General features: G+C 34.7%; 1 protein-coding gene and 1 pseudogene across 2 annotated transcripts; one reads left to right on the top strand and one right to left on the bottom strand.

The window, feature by feature from the left end:
• Positions 1-1,328: 1,328 nt before the first annotated feature.
• On the top strand, positions 1,329-10,190 carry LOC142554824 (histone-lysine N-methyltransferase ASHR2-like; annotated as a pseudogene).
• Positions 10,191-14,251: 4,061 nt separating this feature from the next.
• Positions 14,252-16,472, bottom strand: LOC142553801 (uncharacterized). 2 transcript variants are annotated; one of them, XM_075664308.1, is made up of 2 exons: positions 16,322-16,472; positions 14,252-15,488 (listed from the first exon to the last, which is right to left on the bottom strand). In XM_075664308.1, the coding sequence occupies exon 2, from the start codon at positions 15,335-15,337 to the stop codon at positions 14,600-14,602; it is 738 nt and encodes a 245-aa protein (XP_075520423.1). In that variant the 5' UTR covers positions 15,338-15,488; positions 16,322-16,472; the 3' UTR covers positions 14,252-14,599. The 2 variants fall into 2 exon arrangements, with proteins under 2 accessions (XP_075520423.1, XP_075520424.1); XM_075664309.1 differs by lacking the exon at positions 16,322-16,472 and adding an exon at positions 15,852-16,206.
• Positions 16,473-16,940: the final 468 nt, after the last annotated feature.

Genomic DNA, 16,940 nt, shown 5'->3' with positions numbered 1-16,940 from the left:
AAGAGTAAGCTCGTGTAAGAGATAAATGTTATCTTGAATCATATGAGTTGTGAACGTACGGATAGTTGTATCCTTGAATTATCAAGGATCACACAAGTATTGAATTACGTGTTCTCGTTGAGAAATCCGAATTCAAGGAGTTGAATTTGATGATTAAGTTTGATGCAGATCAAACATATTTCTCATAAAAAATTTATAATTATATTCCATATTTGAAAGTTATGAATTTTTCTTGACTGCTAATTTAGTGAGAATAGTGAAACTGCCTAATAAGTGAAAGAGTTCGAAAATAGACTCTTGCTAAAAATGGGAATCAATGGAAAAGTTTCACTTTTCATTATAATAAAGAGATTTTTATTCTCATCACATTGGCGATGTTTAATCGTCGATCAACATTATGATGAAGTCACAATTATTTTATTAGTAAATTTAGAATATGCTAATTAAATATTAATTAAGCAGTGTTAAATATTATATAAAATTTCCATGGAATATTCTAGTATGGTTTAAAATAATTACTTAAACAACCATTATTTAATTATATCATTGTTGTCAAAAGTTGAAGACAATACATGTGATATTTGACAAGAGAGAAACACTTGATTTAGAAGAAAAAAAATTTAAATAACATATAAAACAAATTACTTTATCAATTATGTTATAAAATTTCTTTATAAAGTATAATTTAAAATCTTAATTTAATTTTATTTTTATTTATGTTTGTTACGAGATTATTCAATTATTAAAAATTAAGCGGTATTATTTTTTGGATCATCTTTTATATTATTGAATATTACATTCATTTACGTAAATCATAAATTAAAGATCACAAAATCTATCTAGAATTCAAATTTTTATAATACTAAAATAAAATAAAAAAAAACTATTAAATGAAAAGAAAGAAGATGAGAAGAGAGATTATGTGAAGTGACAGAGAGAGAGAAAGAAAAAGCTTGTGCATGAGTTACAAGTTTTAACAATTTTTTCAAGTCTTTGGGCCGAACAAAATACAATTTATAATTGTATCTTAAGTTTTAATGTTTGTATATTAATAAATTTCATGAAATTATTAAAAATTTATTGAAAATTTGAATACTGATAAACTTTTATAGAATTTTAAAAAATCAGTGTTTAATACTAAGTGATTTTTTAAAATTTTATGAAATTCTAGTTTGAATATCGATAGTAGACTTCTATAAATTATGTAAAAATATCGGTGGAATACTTTTAAATTGACAAAAATCATTAATAAAATTCTTATATTGAGCACACCACACCGCACCACACCACACCCCACCCACGTAATCAGCAAGAAAGAAGTGCGATAGTGTTAGGGCTCGAGTTTGCGATTCTTGTTCCTTTGATTTGAATCGATTTCTCTCTTGGATGAAAACAGCATCGAATGCGACCGAATCACAAATAAATATCAGCTTGTGTGATAGATTTCTCTCTTTTCCTTTCACCCTAATTCTATAACATATACAAAACCGATGAATAAATCGTCGTCGTTTCCTGCCGTGTTTCCTCTCGCAAGATGGCAGCTTTAAATCTTATTCGTCTTTTCTATTGGGGGAATTGCAGTAGTACATAACTTCGAAACACACTTCGCTGGAAAAATGTCTGAAAATATTTCATTGATTAAAATGGTGGATATGAAAGACAAGGGAAGAGCATTGTTCGCTTCCCAGCCGCTAAAAGCTGGCCAGATGATCCTCCGCGACTCCCCCATCCTCCTCTACTCCGCCATCCCTCTCGGAGGAGGAGGCGCCGCTGGATATTACTGCTGCCATTTCTTTAGAACAATCCAACCAAGCTCCACGACAATGGCTTCTTGCCCTCGTTGCTCAAATGCATCAATTTTTTGCTCTCCTCGATGCTTTTCCATTACAATTTCCACTTCACACGCTCCTTTCGTCTGCCAATTTTTTTATCGATTCTTCAAGCCTCCGATTCTCCGCTACTCCATCACCACCACGACAGCCATTTACAAGCCCGGTTCCTCATTGTTGCGTACAATCTTGGAATGGTCTCTCCTTACCATTTTCGGACTCTCTTGTCACTGCAAGGTGAACCAATTATCGATGATGCATCAAACTTCTTGCATTATTTGATTTTTTTCAGTTTGTTGCCCTTTTCTTGATAATTGAAAAATCGGGTTCTCATTGGACCTGACTGCATCTCTTTTGTCTAAGGACAAACTCCATGCGTTTGGATTGATGGATCCCTTTAATCAAGCTAAAGAGAGGTCTGTTAGGGCGTATGTAATTTACCCAAGGGCCTCGTTTTTCAACCATGATTGTCTCCCTAATGTTTGTAGATTTGACTATATTGATTCGAATTCTGATTGTTGTGAGATTAATTCATGATGTTCCCGAGGGTAGAGAGATTTGCATTAGCTACTTCCCTCTCAATCTTAAGTATTCTGAAAGGCAAAAGAGAATGAAAGAGGATTATGGTTTCTCCTGTGATTGTGATCGGTGCAAATTCGAGGCTAATTGGTCCGAAAATGAGGAGGAAGAGGAAGATATGGAGGCTGAGGATGAGGACATGGAGGAGGATGCTGATGATGATATTGGAAAAGAGGAGTCGGATATGGACAGAGGACAACCGATTTTCCGCATACATATTTCTTCATGAGATATGTGTAATAAAGACAATTGCTGGGGTACATTGGCTCCTCTTCCTCCAGATGATGGTGGATTTTCAACGATCATGGAGTGCAATGTTTGTGGCGACTTAAGCAACTCAGAAGATCTGATGGATGGGAATTCGTAGTCTCCTTGATCGGTGATTGACGATTTCGGTTGGGAATAAATATAGTCCAAATATCGATCCCACATTGACTAATATTTAACTACTAGAATTTTTATACATTAACTTAAGCTAGACAAAGTAAATAATATACGAACTATTAATCTAAACTAATAAATAAAATAATTGCAACCAAAAACTACGGATCCAAAGATCATGGAGAGATTCAACTTCAAATAAAGAACTAAGACACACAACAGTACCAAACTCTACTATGTTTACTCGTGTTAAAAATCAATTAATTATTTAATTCTTGACATTCACGGTGAAATCCCCAATTTATTTATTAAACGATTTCTCGATTTAATAAACTTATTTAAATCTAACAGTCCAATTATTTCTAATATTGAATTTAATCAGATCTAAATGCATTAAATCTTCGTGTAATTTCAGATTTTGCCTAAAACCGCACACTGAAACTAAATACCAATTCTAATCGGTTTAACCATGTGTTGATGACGTCTTTGTTGCTATATTTAACCAATCATCTTCCGATTCGTGATTAATCAACAAACATGTAAATAGTTGATCAGACTATTGACAAGAAATATTAAACCAACGTCAATCAATAATTAAAATCAAGAAAAATAATATACTGAAAATAAACCAAATATCAAACAAAGTATTGTTTGGCCCTATTATGGTCTCGGTCTAAATAAATATATTCCATAAATTCAAAACAAAAGTGAAGACTCATGTTTAATATCATTAAAGAAAACATAATCAAGAAGGAACAAGAGGAATTCTCAGTTATTCGTAGCGTTTGTTGAGGTATTCCTCTTTGTTCTGCCTTCTTCATCTCTGGTGTTCTCTTCTCTTCTTCCTCCTTGTTGTTGTCTTCTGTGTAGTATTTTGTTCACTTATGTCTGTTTTCCTTTTCTGCCTCATTCTTCTCTCTCTTCATGTCTCTCTCCTCTGTCTCTCTCTTCTCCTTCTTCCTTTCTTTCCCCCTTCTTTATGCCTCTCTCTCTCCCCTCACGCCTCTTTTGTGCTGTTTTTTTCTCGTTTTACGCCCTCCTTTGTAAGCTTTTTTCACGTCTCTTTTTATCTCCACTTCATGTACCTAATCTTCCAACTCCTTGGAGTCCATGTCAAGTTCAAAAAATTTAGATAAGATTGTAGATATTTTATTTATCAAGATCTGCACAGATTTTCTTCCAAAACTTCAATATTATCAAGGAATAAAATATAAGAATATTTTATTTTCTTTCTTTTGGTATTTTGTTTCTTTTGAAGTTTTGTAAAATCATTTTATATCCCAAACTTAGAATTTTTTCTCTTTTTATTCAAATCTATAATTATATTAAAATTAATTCAGATAAGCACATAATTAGGGATAAAAATTCTAGATAAGCACAAATATTATAAAATTAAATCCTTAAAATCTTTATAAGATTTGGCCTTATCGATCCCCCCACACTTACACTTTGCTCGTCCTCGAACAAAGCAAATAATAAAAATGTAACGAAATAATATTCAATGATTCACCACAAAAATAATACAATAAACACTTTTCAACCTACCAAATTCCGTCACACTCAATCAAAATATCACATTTCGAAAATCATAAAATTCACTTTCGTAGCAACTTTAAAACTCAAGCATTTACTAGAAAAGATCAAGATAATGAGACCTGAGTAGTTTGGAAGTCAAAACTCATATTCCTCGAAGATGTTTTAGTTCAAGGAGTTCTCATATCTTCTGATTTTTTTAAAAAAAAAAAAATTCTTCATAAGCTTATCTTTCATATCTTTGTCCACTAAATGTTGGAGGAATATGACCCGGTCAATAGGACTTTTCAAGCTTATAATGTTAGGCTACGGCTTATGGCTGCAATAAAGGTAGGAAGATTCAAAATGAGAGAAAATAAATAATTTCATCATACAGTGCACTTCTTCATCTCATATCTTCCTCCCTTTCATTGAATTTCATCATCCTCCATCTAACTTTTTCATCTTCCTTCTACTTTCATCCATCTTCCTTCTACTTTCATTCATATTCATCATTTTTTCTTCCTTCAGTCTTTTTTCACAATAGTCCAGCTTTGATAATTTTCCAAATTTCTCTTTTTTTCATCATTTTTTTTCTTTCTTCATTTTTTTCAATCCTCAACAACATTCTTTTTATTTTTTCAATCACCAAACCATACAATATTCATTCATCATCCTTTCTTTTATAATTATTTATATCTTTTCATCAATTCTCTTCTCTTTCTTCATGATTTTCTTTTTCAAACTTTTCCAATTCTTTTTATCTATTGTCAACACATGAGAGTATTGAAAATTTTAAAGCGCTAAAGGGGTTTATTTATCTCAAAATTAAGGTAGATGAATAGTGTATGACCTAAAATTGAGTAGTTGATGTGAGATTTCGAAGGAATACGAATGAGCACTGATTGTATGCCTTTGGCACACTCCATTTGATTTTTTATAGGCTGAAAATGAGATATTAGGGATATGAATGATGCAAAGGTAGGCTCGAAAGGCTCAAACACTCCAAGGATTGTCCAAATCATCCCTAAGTCATTCTCCTCCGTATTTTCGCCTCGAAGGATAATCAAAAAAGTTCTAAATTGTTTATTTTTTATGAGCTCACTTCTTTCCAATTCACAATTAACTCATATAAATATGATCTAAAGTGCATAGATTATGTCTCAAAATATACAAAACTAGTCCATGCCCAAATTCGTCGGCTACAACTACAACTTATCTCAATCAATTTTAGATGTGATTCAATCTTTTGAGTGATCAAAAATTTAGAAAGTCAATTAGTGTGTCATGTAATCAAAAGTGCAATTTCTCAAAGAATAACAAACTTTTTTTCATGCTCGAGGATTAAACTTTGAAGTGCATGCTAGTGTTCTGACGTGAAACCAAACACAAATCTCCCCACACTTTATATTTACACTGTCCTCAGTGTCATGTCATTCAAAAAAAATATAATACTTGGATATAGAATAGTAAGAGAACACTTCTCTGATAGTATTGCTTTAAGATTCATTGAGTGCTACATGGGGGTGGTAGAATTCCTCAATGTCTGTAGTCTCTTATTTCAACAGTTTAATATTTTCCAAAATTTATATCATCTTGCTTCATTCCAATATTCCTTACACACACCAAAATCGCAAAGGATTAAACTAACAAAATGAAAAAGTAAAAATAAAAATGAAATGAAACGAAATAAATAAATCACTGAATTGCCTCCCAGCAAGCGCTAAATTCATTGTCTATAGCTTAAGTATGGAGAAGTAGCCATCAGATAGCGGCTTCCGCCCATAGTAAATATCATACAATATTACATATGAATCTTGATTATGTGTGCCCTCAAGCTTGGCATGATATTAGCATTGTAAGCTCGTTGCTCTAGCAACACTCGACATAAACTGATTATTAGGGGAAGAACAATATATTCCATGATAAGCTTGTAGAGGATATAATATTCTTGAGTTTGCGTTGATGGAAATAAAGAATCTGCTGGTGTAATATATGTTAAGATCATATATGAGTTCAAATCATTCACTTTGTGTTCCTCTACATCCTCCAACTTCACTTTTGCCTCATCTTCGCATAGGGATTCCTCGAAGAATTCTTCTTCATCCAACTCAAATATTTGTGGAAGATCAGATTCAAGTGAAGTTTCTACATGATTTGAATCACTTTCCAAACATTAGTTGTTTGAGTTGTCATCATTGACCCATACTTGATTGGTCATTAATTGATTGGCAAAAATCGCTTCATTTTCTTGGCGAATTTCAGAAACTGGTTGCATTAGAAGCTTAATCTGTTTATCTATGAAAAAAAAAGAGTTGGATGTGAATTTCCAAATATTTTTTACTTATCTCTGCTGAATCATTGACCGTCTTCTCTCACTGGGCCATGATTTCATCTAAATGTTCGCTACACTCTTTTTGTTGCTCAAATTGTTGGTTAACAAAATTGAGGCAAAAATGTGGATGATATTGATGACTCCAACCCTGCAGTGAAGGATCACAATGCCAGTGGTAGTCGAAATCTGTCATATCATCTAACAAGTGCATTGCACTGTTGTAATCTCTATTAAACAAGTTACGTACAATTTGCCAAAACTCCATACTTTACCCAACTTATTGTTGTCTCATCCAAACCAATATAGAAAATTTGAATAAGAGTGTAGTTTGACAAATCATGATACCGATATTTGCTTGCCAAATCATTGAATCTCCCCCCAGTAACATAGAATGGTTCCTAGTATTGTTGAGAGAAATTCGTGAACACTTTCCCGATGATCCATCTCAAAGTACCTCACAATAAAATAAAATAAACAAATAAATAAATTAGAAACAAACAGATGATTTATTTATCTTTTTCATTTTGAAAAAAAATTTCTAGTTTCAAAAAAGCAATTTATCTCGATATTAAACAAATTAGTCCCCGACAACGGCACCGTGAATAAATGTAGCAAGCGTACTAGGTCAAATATAGTAAATGGATGATGAGTCCATGTATCGATCCCACGGAGACTAATATTTAATTACTATAATTTTTATCACTTAACTTAAGCTATACAAAATAAATAATACATGAATTATTAATCTAAGCTAATAAATAAAATAATTGCAACTAAAAATGACATATCCAAAGATTAAGGGGAGATTTAACTTCAAATAATGAACTAAGACACACAACGATACCAAATTCTACTATGTTGATACGTGTTAAAATTAAAATAATTATTTAATTCTTGACAATCACGGTGAAATCTCCAATTTATTTATTAAACGATTACTCGAGTTAATAAACCTATTTAAAATCTAGCAGTCCAATTATTTTTAATTGAATTTAATCAGATCTAAATGCATTAAATTTTCGTGGAATTCCAGTTTTTACTTAAAACCTGACACTGAAGTGAATACTGTTTCTAATCAGTTTAACCATGTGTTGATAACGTCTTTGTTGCTATATTTAATCAAATATCTTCATATTCGTGATTAATCAACAGACATGTAAATAGTTGATCAGACTATTGACAAGAAATATTAAACCAGCGTCAATCAATAATTAAAATCAAGAAAAATAATATACTGAAATTAAACCAAATATCAAACAAAGTATTGTTTGACTATATCATGGTCTTAGTCTAAAGAAATTTATTCCATAGATTCAAAACAAAAGTGAAGACTTATATTTAAATACCATTGAAGAAAACATAATCAAGAAGTAATAAGAGGAATTCTCAGTGATTTGTGGCATTTGTTGAGGCATTCTTCCGTGTTCTGCCTTATTCCTCTCTGGTGTTCTCTTCTCTTCTTCCTCCCTGTTGTTGTCTTTTGTGTAGTATTTTGTTCACTTATGTATGTTCTCTTTTTCCTCCTTCTTCTTCTCTCTCTTCACGTATCTCTCCTCTCTTCTCCTTCCTCCTTTCTTCCCCCTTTCTTTATACCTCTCTCTCTCCTCACGCCTCTTCTGCGCTGCTTTTTATCTCTTTCTACGCCCTCTTCTGCGAGCTTCTTTCACGTCTCTTTTTATCTCCACTTCATGGACCTAATCTTCAAACTCCTTGAATCTCATGTCAAGTTCAAAAATTGTAGATAAGATTGTAGATATTTTATTTATCAAGATCTACACAGATTTTCTTCCAAAACATCAATATTATCAAGGAATAAAATATAAGAATATTTTATTTATTTTCTTTTGGTATTTTGTTTCATTTGAAGCTTTGTAAATCATTTTATATCCCAAATTAAGCATTTTTCCTCTTTTTATCCAAATATATTGTTGGAACATTTCATGTTCGCAATCTTAATTTTGATGTTAACAAAACTTATTTATTTGTTTTTTTAATAATTTAACTTAGTGCGTAGATAGCTGAAACTGAAATAATCAGTTACGAGCCAAAACTGAAGTTGTCGAAGATGCCAACTGAAAGCATCAACTGATCAACCAAACTAGACCAATTCAATTGATGTATCGTAAATGAATTCAACCGATTGTTCAGTTGACAAGTGGTTCAACAGGAGAACCTCAGAAACCCGGCCAGCTGAATGAATGTTCAACTGATGAACAGCCCAACTGAAACCAGTTCAACTGAACAAGAGTGAAATCAGTTCAACTGATGAGTCAACTGATTTCACCAGTGCAACTGAAGACCAGTTCAACTGATCAGTTCAGAACATCAGTTAGGAGCAATCAGTTGCAGATCAAGACAAGCTGAACTAAGTGGAATACAGCTGTGCGCAAAGGTACAATAACTTTTGTCCAGTCAAAGGACAATAATGGACGTTGCATCAGAGTTTAAAGACAAAAGTGTACCAGAAAGAACAAGACAAATTTCGAGGAACAGATTCAAAATGCAACGGATACAATAATTGAGTCTCACTATACGATCAAACTTTGCGCCTATAAATAGAAGGTGAAGATCAGTGAAGATAAAACAAGACATATACAACACAAGAGAGAAAAGAGAAGGGCTTGCTTCAAAGTCATATCAGCTTAAGAGAGAAGCATTCAGCCCAGTCGAGGGAACACTTCAACGTGTTATCAGCTTAGATTAGAAGCATATTTCCCTCAGTGTGTAAGAACACTTTCGGGTAGTGTTCAGAGATCAGTTTTCACACACACACACACCCCACCACTCAAATACAGTCTTGCACAAAGACGCTAAACTTGTGTGTGTAGTCTTTCTCACATAAACATTAAAGAAGTGTTGACTGGAAGGTGCTGCCTTCAGTCTAGTCTAGGAGTTCAGTTTAGGCAGTAGTGTAAGTCCTAGCTGGGTGAGTTTGTACAAGTTGTTGTATAGATCAAAGTCTTTTAGTGAATCCTACCAGAGGTGGTAGAAGGGGTGACGTAGGAGCAGTTGAAGTCTCCAAACATCCATAAACATATCTTGTGTACTTTAACTGTTTACCCCTTGCTTTAAATTGACTTGATCAGTTAAAGTATCTATCAGTTTAGTTCTCACCGTAACTGAACTGATACATGCGAGAACTGATCCCCCTTATATTCAGTTAATAAGTTATACGAGATTAAAAGTTATAAAATATATCAGTGTTTCTCAACGAAGGATTATTTCGAGTGTTTTCCGCTTGATTTTAACTCCAAACTCGATCTAATTCATCGGTGTATATTTTCTTAGAACACAAGCTATTGTAGCTCTTGGAGAATATTTTGTTTGAAGCACCTAGGCAGACGATCCTTCATATGCAATTATAATAAAATTAATTAAGATAAAGACATAATTATAGACAAAAATTCTAGATAAGCACAAATATTATAAAATTAAATCCTTAAAATCTTTATAAGATTTGGTCTTATCAGTAGGTATATAGTAACTTGACTAACTTCTATGTTTTTCGTGTTGTTTGAGAATGCATGGTATGTGATATGGTTGTTTACTGTTTAGGTGTATGATCTTTGCAAGTTTTCAAAGTGTGCCCAAAAATTCCCCTACACACCAAATTCATTTGCACTGGCAGGGCGTCAAAGAGGGTCCTCCAAACAATGAATTTTTATATTATTTGGATATGCTACTTCCATAATTTTCAAAGGCCTAATGCAAAACCACGTCCCATCCCATTACTACCTCCTTCATCAGCTGCCATTGCGAGATGATAAGCTGATTTTGGGGAGTACTCACCCTTAGATATATAGTGCCATATGATACTATGTCAATGAAGCATTGTCTTTGGGAATTAGTGTCATGGATTTGGTCCCAATCCCACTCGCCTGAATCTGTCATCAAATTGCTTACCCTCAAGTGAACCTGATTTGGTTGTGGAATTTGTGATATGTTTAAAAAGATTAGGGTGTAGCAACCAAGGTTCCATAAACACCTGAACATTGTTCCCTAATGCTATTGTCCAACAAATTCCACGTGCTAAAAGATCTTGGCCCCAAAGGAGGCTCCCCCTTCATAAGAGGGGTTATGTCCTAGGCCAACATCAAGGAATCGACGAGAGGGAAAATATTTTGCCATGTATGTTTGTATAATGGCCCGAAAATTCGTGTTTGAAAATTTGCGGAAAAATTTAAAATTTTCTTTTTAAAATAATTAAAATGCCTCATTCACAAAATAAACTGATAAATCAAGTTTAATATTCAAAATAGCAGCGGAAGAAATTATTGTTCGCAAAATAACAAGTTTAAAGTAATCCAACAACTTATAAAATGTTTGAGCATAAAAAAATGGTAAATGCCGTAAATGAGGTCCTCGGGTTCCACTACTGCCGACCTAAGCTAGCTCACTGGTCCCCGTCCTCGGCCCCGACCTTATCAGTACCTGCAACAATCAAGTCTAGTGAGTCTAAAGACTCAGCATGCATATATTGTAAATAACGAGTAAATAATATAATAAAATTGCATGAGAGTAAAAATATCATGTCATGAGACATAACGTGAAAATAACTTATCATGAACAATTATAATACGTGCATAACTGACTGAAAATCTTAAGTGAAATGTTTGCTCAATCGAGCCCTGTCATAAAATAACATGTCATAAGTTTTCTGTTGAGATTATTTTCTACGCAAGTGGCCCCTGCACTGAACTGAACTGAACTGACCGGTAAGTGACCACCGGGTGAAGTAATGAGCGTCTGATCAGACTAATGCCACAGTATACTGGGTGGAACTGAACTGAACTGGTAAGTGAGCACCGGATGATACAATGCTCCCATGATAGTGAAATGGCCACAAGCAATATCGCATAAATCTCAAAAATGAATATTTTATATTTTTATGCACGTAATATAATTAAATGGCATAATGAAATATCCTGTATTATTTTACCACATGGATTGGATCGTTTCCAGGCTCGCTGCAACCTAAATTTAACATGAAAAATATGCAAATGATTTTCTTGACCAAACTTTGTAATTGAATCCAAAAACGAGACAATTACGCCCAACGACTTCGTATTTAATCATGACTTCGTGCCAACCCGAACCAACACCGAACCATCATTTAGTCATGATTAAAATACACTTAAAATGGTGAAATAATGCTCCTAAAAATGTAAGGGCCGAAATTTTGGTGAATGGAGGCCAAAACATGAAACGCTCTTTCGAGAGTCAATTTGGCACATCGCACCGTAATTTCTCGTACGACCTCTAAAATGATCTGAATCACGAACGGCCAAAAACATGACCTTCCCAACTTGATGAGGTACTGTCCAGTCCAAGGCCATAGGCTAAAAACCAACCAAGAACCCGAAATGCACCTCTGAACCGCGACGTCACTTGCTGTCAAAATACAGCAGCAGCGCCTTTGATTACTTGCGTTGTTTTCGAGACTACCGGCCAGTGGGGCTTGAACCACCGACCAGAGCCTCTTACCAACGTCCTAAGGAATGATTCGAACCATGGCTAAGGGCCCTAGGCCAGCTACAATTCGAACCACACCATGAAACCAGCCGAGAAGTCCCACCCGAGAGCACCCTTGCGTGCGTGTGGTGTTTTGCTTCGCCTGCTGTCTCGTGTCGTTCCAGTGGCCATTTGATTGACCATGGCACGATCTAGACGTCATGGGGTATGGAGCGAACCAGAGCTAAGGGCCGGAGGCCAACCGAGATTCACTCCAACCCACAAAACCGAAACTACATGCAGAATAAAAACGGGGATCGAAGGGGCTATTTCTTGTTTTTTATTTGAAAACCGATTCCACCATGGACCAAGCCTCGAACGGGCGACTTGGTCACGTCTTAGACATAATAAGGAGATGTTCTAACCATGGCTATAGCCCATAGGGCAGCCAAGATCAGAACCATCAACCTTTGACAGCAATCATAAGAAAATCGAACACAAATGGCAATAGGGACGTGTTGCTGTCGTTCTAGACTTCCAGCGGGTATGGGGCTGGAACCAACGTTCTTTCATGACCCTAACATGTCCAAGTACATGTCTATATGGAGCCTTGGGAGCCTAGGGTCGAACCAATACCTGAAACAATGAAAACAAGCCAACCCGTGAGGTAGCAAAGGAAGACCGAAAAATTCTGCATGTGCATTTTCTGAAAATATGTTGATGTATTTCGGTTTTCTTGTATTAAAATCATGTGTATGTTGTTTAAACTACTAATATGGCTTGATTGAAGAGCAAATAAAAACATATACATGCCTTGGTTCGTTTTGAAATAAACACAAACGAAACGACGACGTGGAGCGGAGGAGACGGAGTGATCTTCTTGTTCTTGCTTCTACTCGATTTTTCTCTCCTATTTTCTATGGCTACCTCACGATTTCTCTCTGGTTTTTCCTCTGAATTTCGGTGGTGAGGAGGGGGATTGATGGTTAGGAGAGATGGAGGGAGTTGCAATATAAAAGGGATAGCAAGACCAAGTCTTGCTCTCTTTTGAACTTGAAATGGTTTGATATCAAAATGATTGTTGGAGGGATAGTTGGGGTATGACCGATTCTTCATGTCCACCAAGGTTAGGATAATGATTTATTATTAATTAATGGTGATTAAAAGTGAAAGGATTATCATGCCAAGAAATAATAAAGAAAGAGTCAAAGGTGGTGAGTTGTCAAAGAAATGTTATCTCACTAAAGGGGTGACCGAAATTAATCTAATAAATGGAGGGGAAATATTTTTTAGTTAGTGTATTTTAAATCTTTAGAGCCTTACCTATCCTTTAAATAATTTAGTGAATTAACACATTAATTATGGAACCTAAATGAACTTATTTCCTACTTACCTCAAATTACTTAAATAATTCCTTAAACCTTCTTTTAACTTAAATTAACTTATTGGCTAGCTAAAATAAATTCTGGGAATTATTTCTTAATCTTAAATTTTATCTCAAAACTCCAACTCCAGTCCGGCCTCACTGAATTAACTGAAAAGATAAAAATTAAACTACTGCATAAAATAATTAAATTTAAAGGAAAGAATAAATACTCATGCAATAATAAAAAGAATCAATTTACTTTAAATGCTAGAAATTATGCATGACTTATACGTAGTCTGATTTACGGGTTCTACATTTTAAGCCACGAGATTCTGGCTTCACCAACACATGCCAAGCTTGCTTTGCCAAAATTGATTAAATGTGCTACCCAACTGAATTTTCCCAGGGGAGTTAGACACATTGGTACAACATTAAGTTAAATTATATAACTAGCCTATATAAATTTCAATGTGAAGTCTTGTACCGTTTGACTGAATAATACTAGAAAATTTTAAATCCTTTCGTTTTTGTTCTGTTGTTCTTTTAATTCCAACATAATTTCATCTTAAAATAGCTACAAAACTCTAAAATATCATTCACTGGAATGACGACCAACTTGCTGCAAACAACCAACCAACTTGCATTTCACAGTATATTATTTTTCCCCCATATGCAATGTAAATGTGATGAACACTCCAATGTAAAATTAACAGATACCTAAGCTCTGCATATCTTGGAATTAAAAATGATCACCAGTTTCCAACAAAAAAAATAGAAAATTAAAAATGAACTACTCACTGAAAAACTAAAGCATATAAAAACAAAGCTCTGTAGATAAACGTACAAGGATGCTTAAAACCATGAAAAACAAGGTTATGAAGCATGCAAGTATAAAATACTACATTTAACAGCTACAGTTGCATCAAATAAGAAATCAGACCGGCCTTATTACAGATGAGTTAAAACCCACCTCTCTTTTATTACTTCAACAAAACCATATCAAATTTCGCAAAGTCAGAGACCTAGCATGCAAAGATGCGAAGTCGTCGTATCTGTATTTTGGACGACAAGTGATAAGGTCACAGAACAGGAAACAAACAGCCGGATACAAGTAAAGTTGGAGCCAACAACACACTTTGAGCATGATTAGTGCATACTACGTAATATTCCATGCAAATAGCCACCACTCATGACTACTGATACTAAGGAGACAACACCAGCTGGAAAGATCTTTCCTGAACTCTTAAAGCGAGAACCCATCACCACTAGGAGAGAAAGCGATAGACCAAGGCCGAGGCACGATGCCAAAACAGGGTTTGTTGGAAGAATACTGTAAACAGCATACAATACAAGAGCTGACAGTTCGCCAGAAATCAATGACTTCTTGCTTCCACCTTTCATATAGCCCATCGCACCACCAACTCCAACCAAGGCAGCATACCCAAGTGTGAGTTTCTGGGACATTGACATGCCTACTTTCTTGGCGTCGCCACTGTCGTGACCGTCATTTTCATCAGGTCCCCCCTTATCCTTATTACCATCACCACCACCATTGCCACTTCCACCACCTTCATTACCACTACCACCACTAAAATTGTCATTCGAACCACCAGAATCTGGTAAAATATCACTGCCTGTCCCAACAGAAAAAACAGGAAATGTGGTCGGCATTTTTGAATCTCTGATAAAACCAGCTTTATCTTCCCAATAAAGAGAACCAGTTCTTACTTTCTTCAAGCTTGTCGGGACAAAACTCAGAGCCACAGCTCCAACTGAGAACACTTGCTTGCGATCAACATGAAGTTGTACTTTCCTCGAAGTGCCCAATTGATGCCGAGATCCTTGCAGTAATGAGGACTGCGAAAACATTAAGATTTCTCCCATATGTCCTAAATTTGATGACTTAATATAGATATTTCTCCAAACTTTTCCAACAGTGAAGGAAGTCAATGTGTATCAACGAGGTTATTCCCCAAGATCTTGAAGTCTCAACAAATTTCACTACAATCAACTTTCCGTTGACTATCAATTCCCCCTGCGATTGAATGAAAGCTCAAATTTAACAAGGTAATCAAGCCGCGACATTGTTAAACATTTGAGACATCTTATGATCCACTTATCCAGTCTTTTTATATTTCCTAGTGGACGAACTGAATTACCCATAGCAGATCACATAATAATTCAAATTCAAAACATGCCCTACGCCATCAAAACAGCCCCTCAATACAAGTAGAATGCTAAAATACTTAACATAAACATCAAAAGCATAAAAAGGCTTTTTTTCGCATCATGGAACATGAAACAAATAGAAGAATAAATAGACTGGAGTACAAAAAAGTTAACACAGACATTTAAAGAAAGCTCACAATAAGGCAGCCAACAACCAAAAAGAGCTTACCCGAAGAGAATTATGAATAATGCAGGTCTCACTCTTTCAAATCGAATATACAGGAAACTATTAACTGATGAGGAGACGCGTTTCCTCATTTATCCAATAGCAAAATCATGCCCCAATTTCAAGTTCTTATGGTAAACATAGATAGGAGGCAGGCAGGCAACTACCAAAAAATGTTCAGAACTAAGCACCCAAAGCAACAAGAGGGGCAAACTTTCACAAACTCCTTTCGAAGGGAATGCTCCGTAAACCTCCAGGGGAAAATCTTGATGATATAAATACCTTCGTTTTACATTACTTATTTCATCATCTCATCTATTAAACCCAATTACGAACATAAATTCACAGATAACAGAAAAGATAAATGAGACAACGTCAAACCTATCTACATCTCCATAGATCCAAATCACTAATAAAAAATTTGAACGAAAAGCGATCAAAACACCATGGAATTTATAAGGAAGAAAGCATACTTCAGCTTAAGGAGAGATCCTCGGTCGCCATTTCTGCTGCTTCTTGTAGTTTGCTGGTGTATTTAGTGTTCATGCGGTTAAACCCTAGAGCAAAAGATGGAAGGGCAAAACTACCCTTAACCTAACATTGTAGTCAAGGTTTTATAAAATATTATAAAAATAATTTCTTCCTTACCAAACTATAACAAAACATTACACATTTAAAATGTATTACAAAATTTGGCCGTATTTTTTTTAAAAAATAAAAATATGAAGTTGCATGTAGGGTTGGGCAATCAGATAGACTTTCTCCCGGTTCTTTCCTACTCGAACTTGATCGGGTGCGAGTTTTCAGGTAAAATCAAATAACTAGTCGGCTTCGGGTAAAATCAAGTAACTAGACGGATTCGGATACTACCTGAACCCGACTATATTTTCAGGTAAAAACTCTATACTCGAACTGGATACCGATTGTTACCTATTTTAAATAAAAAAACATATACGAGATTATAATTAGAGAGACCCATTTTAAAATATAGATATGAAAACTCTTCTTCAGCACTCAAACAAGTCAAATGTGTTAGATATTTTTCTCAAAATCATGTTTCTACGTATCTATAAACATGATATAATATGCGGA

The sequence above is a fragment of the Primulina tabacum genome, chromosome 8 (assembly GCF_025594145.1).
Source record: "Primulina tabacum isolate GXHZ01 chromosome 8, ASM2559414v2, whole genome shotgun sequence".
NCBI classification, from domain to species: Eukaryota; Viridiplantae; Streptophyta; class Magnoliopsida; order Lamiales; family Gesneriaceae; genus Primulina; species Primulina tabacum.
This window is presented reverse-complemented; position numbering and strand designations above follow the sequence as displayed.

Coding starts and splice junctions, on each gene's coding strand:
- LOC142553801 (XM_075664308.1), bottom strand. CDS start 15,337: ATGGGAGAAATCTTAATGTTTTCGCAGTCCTCATTACTGCAAGGATCT.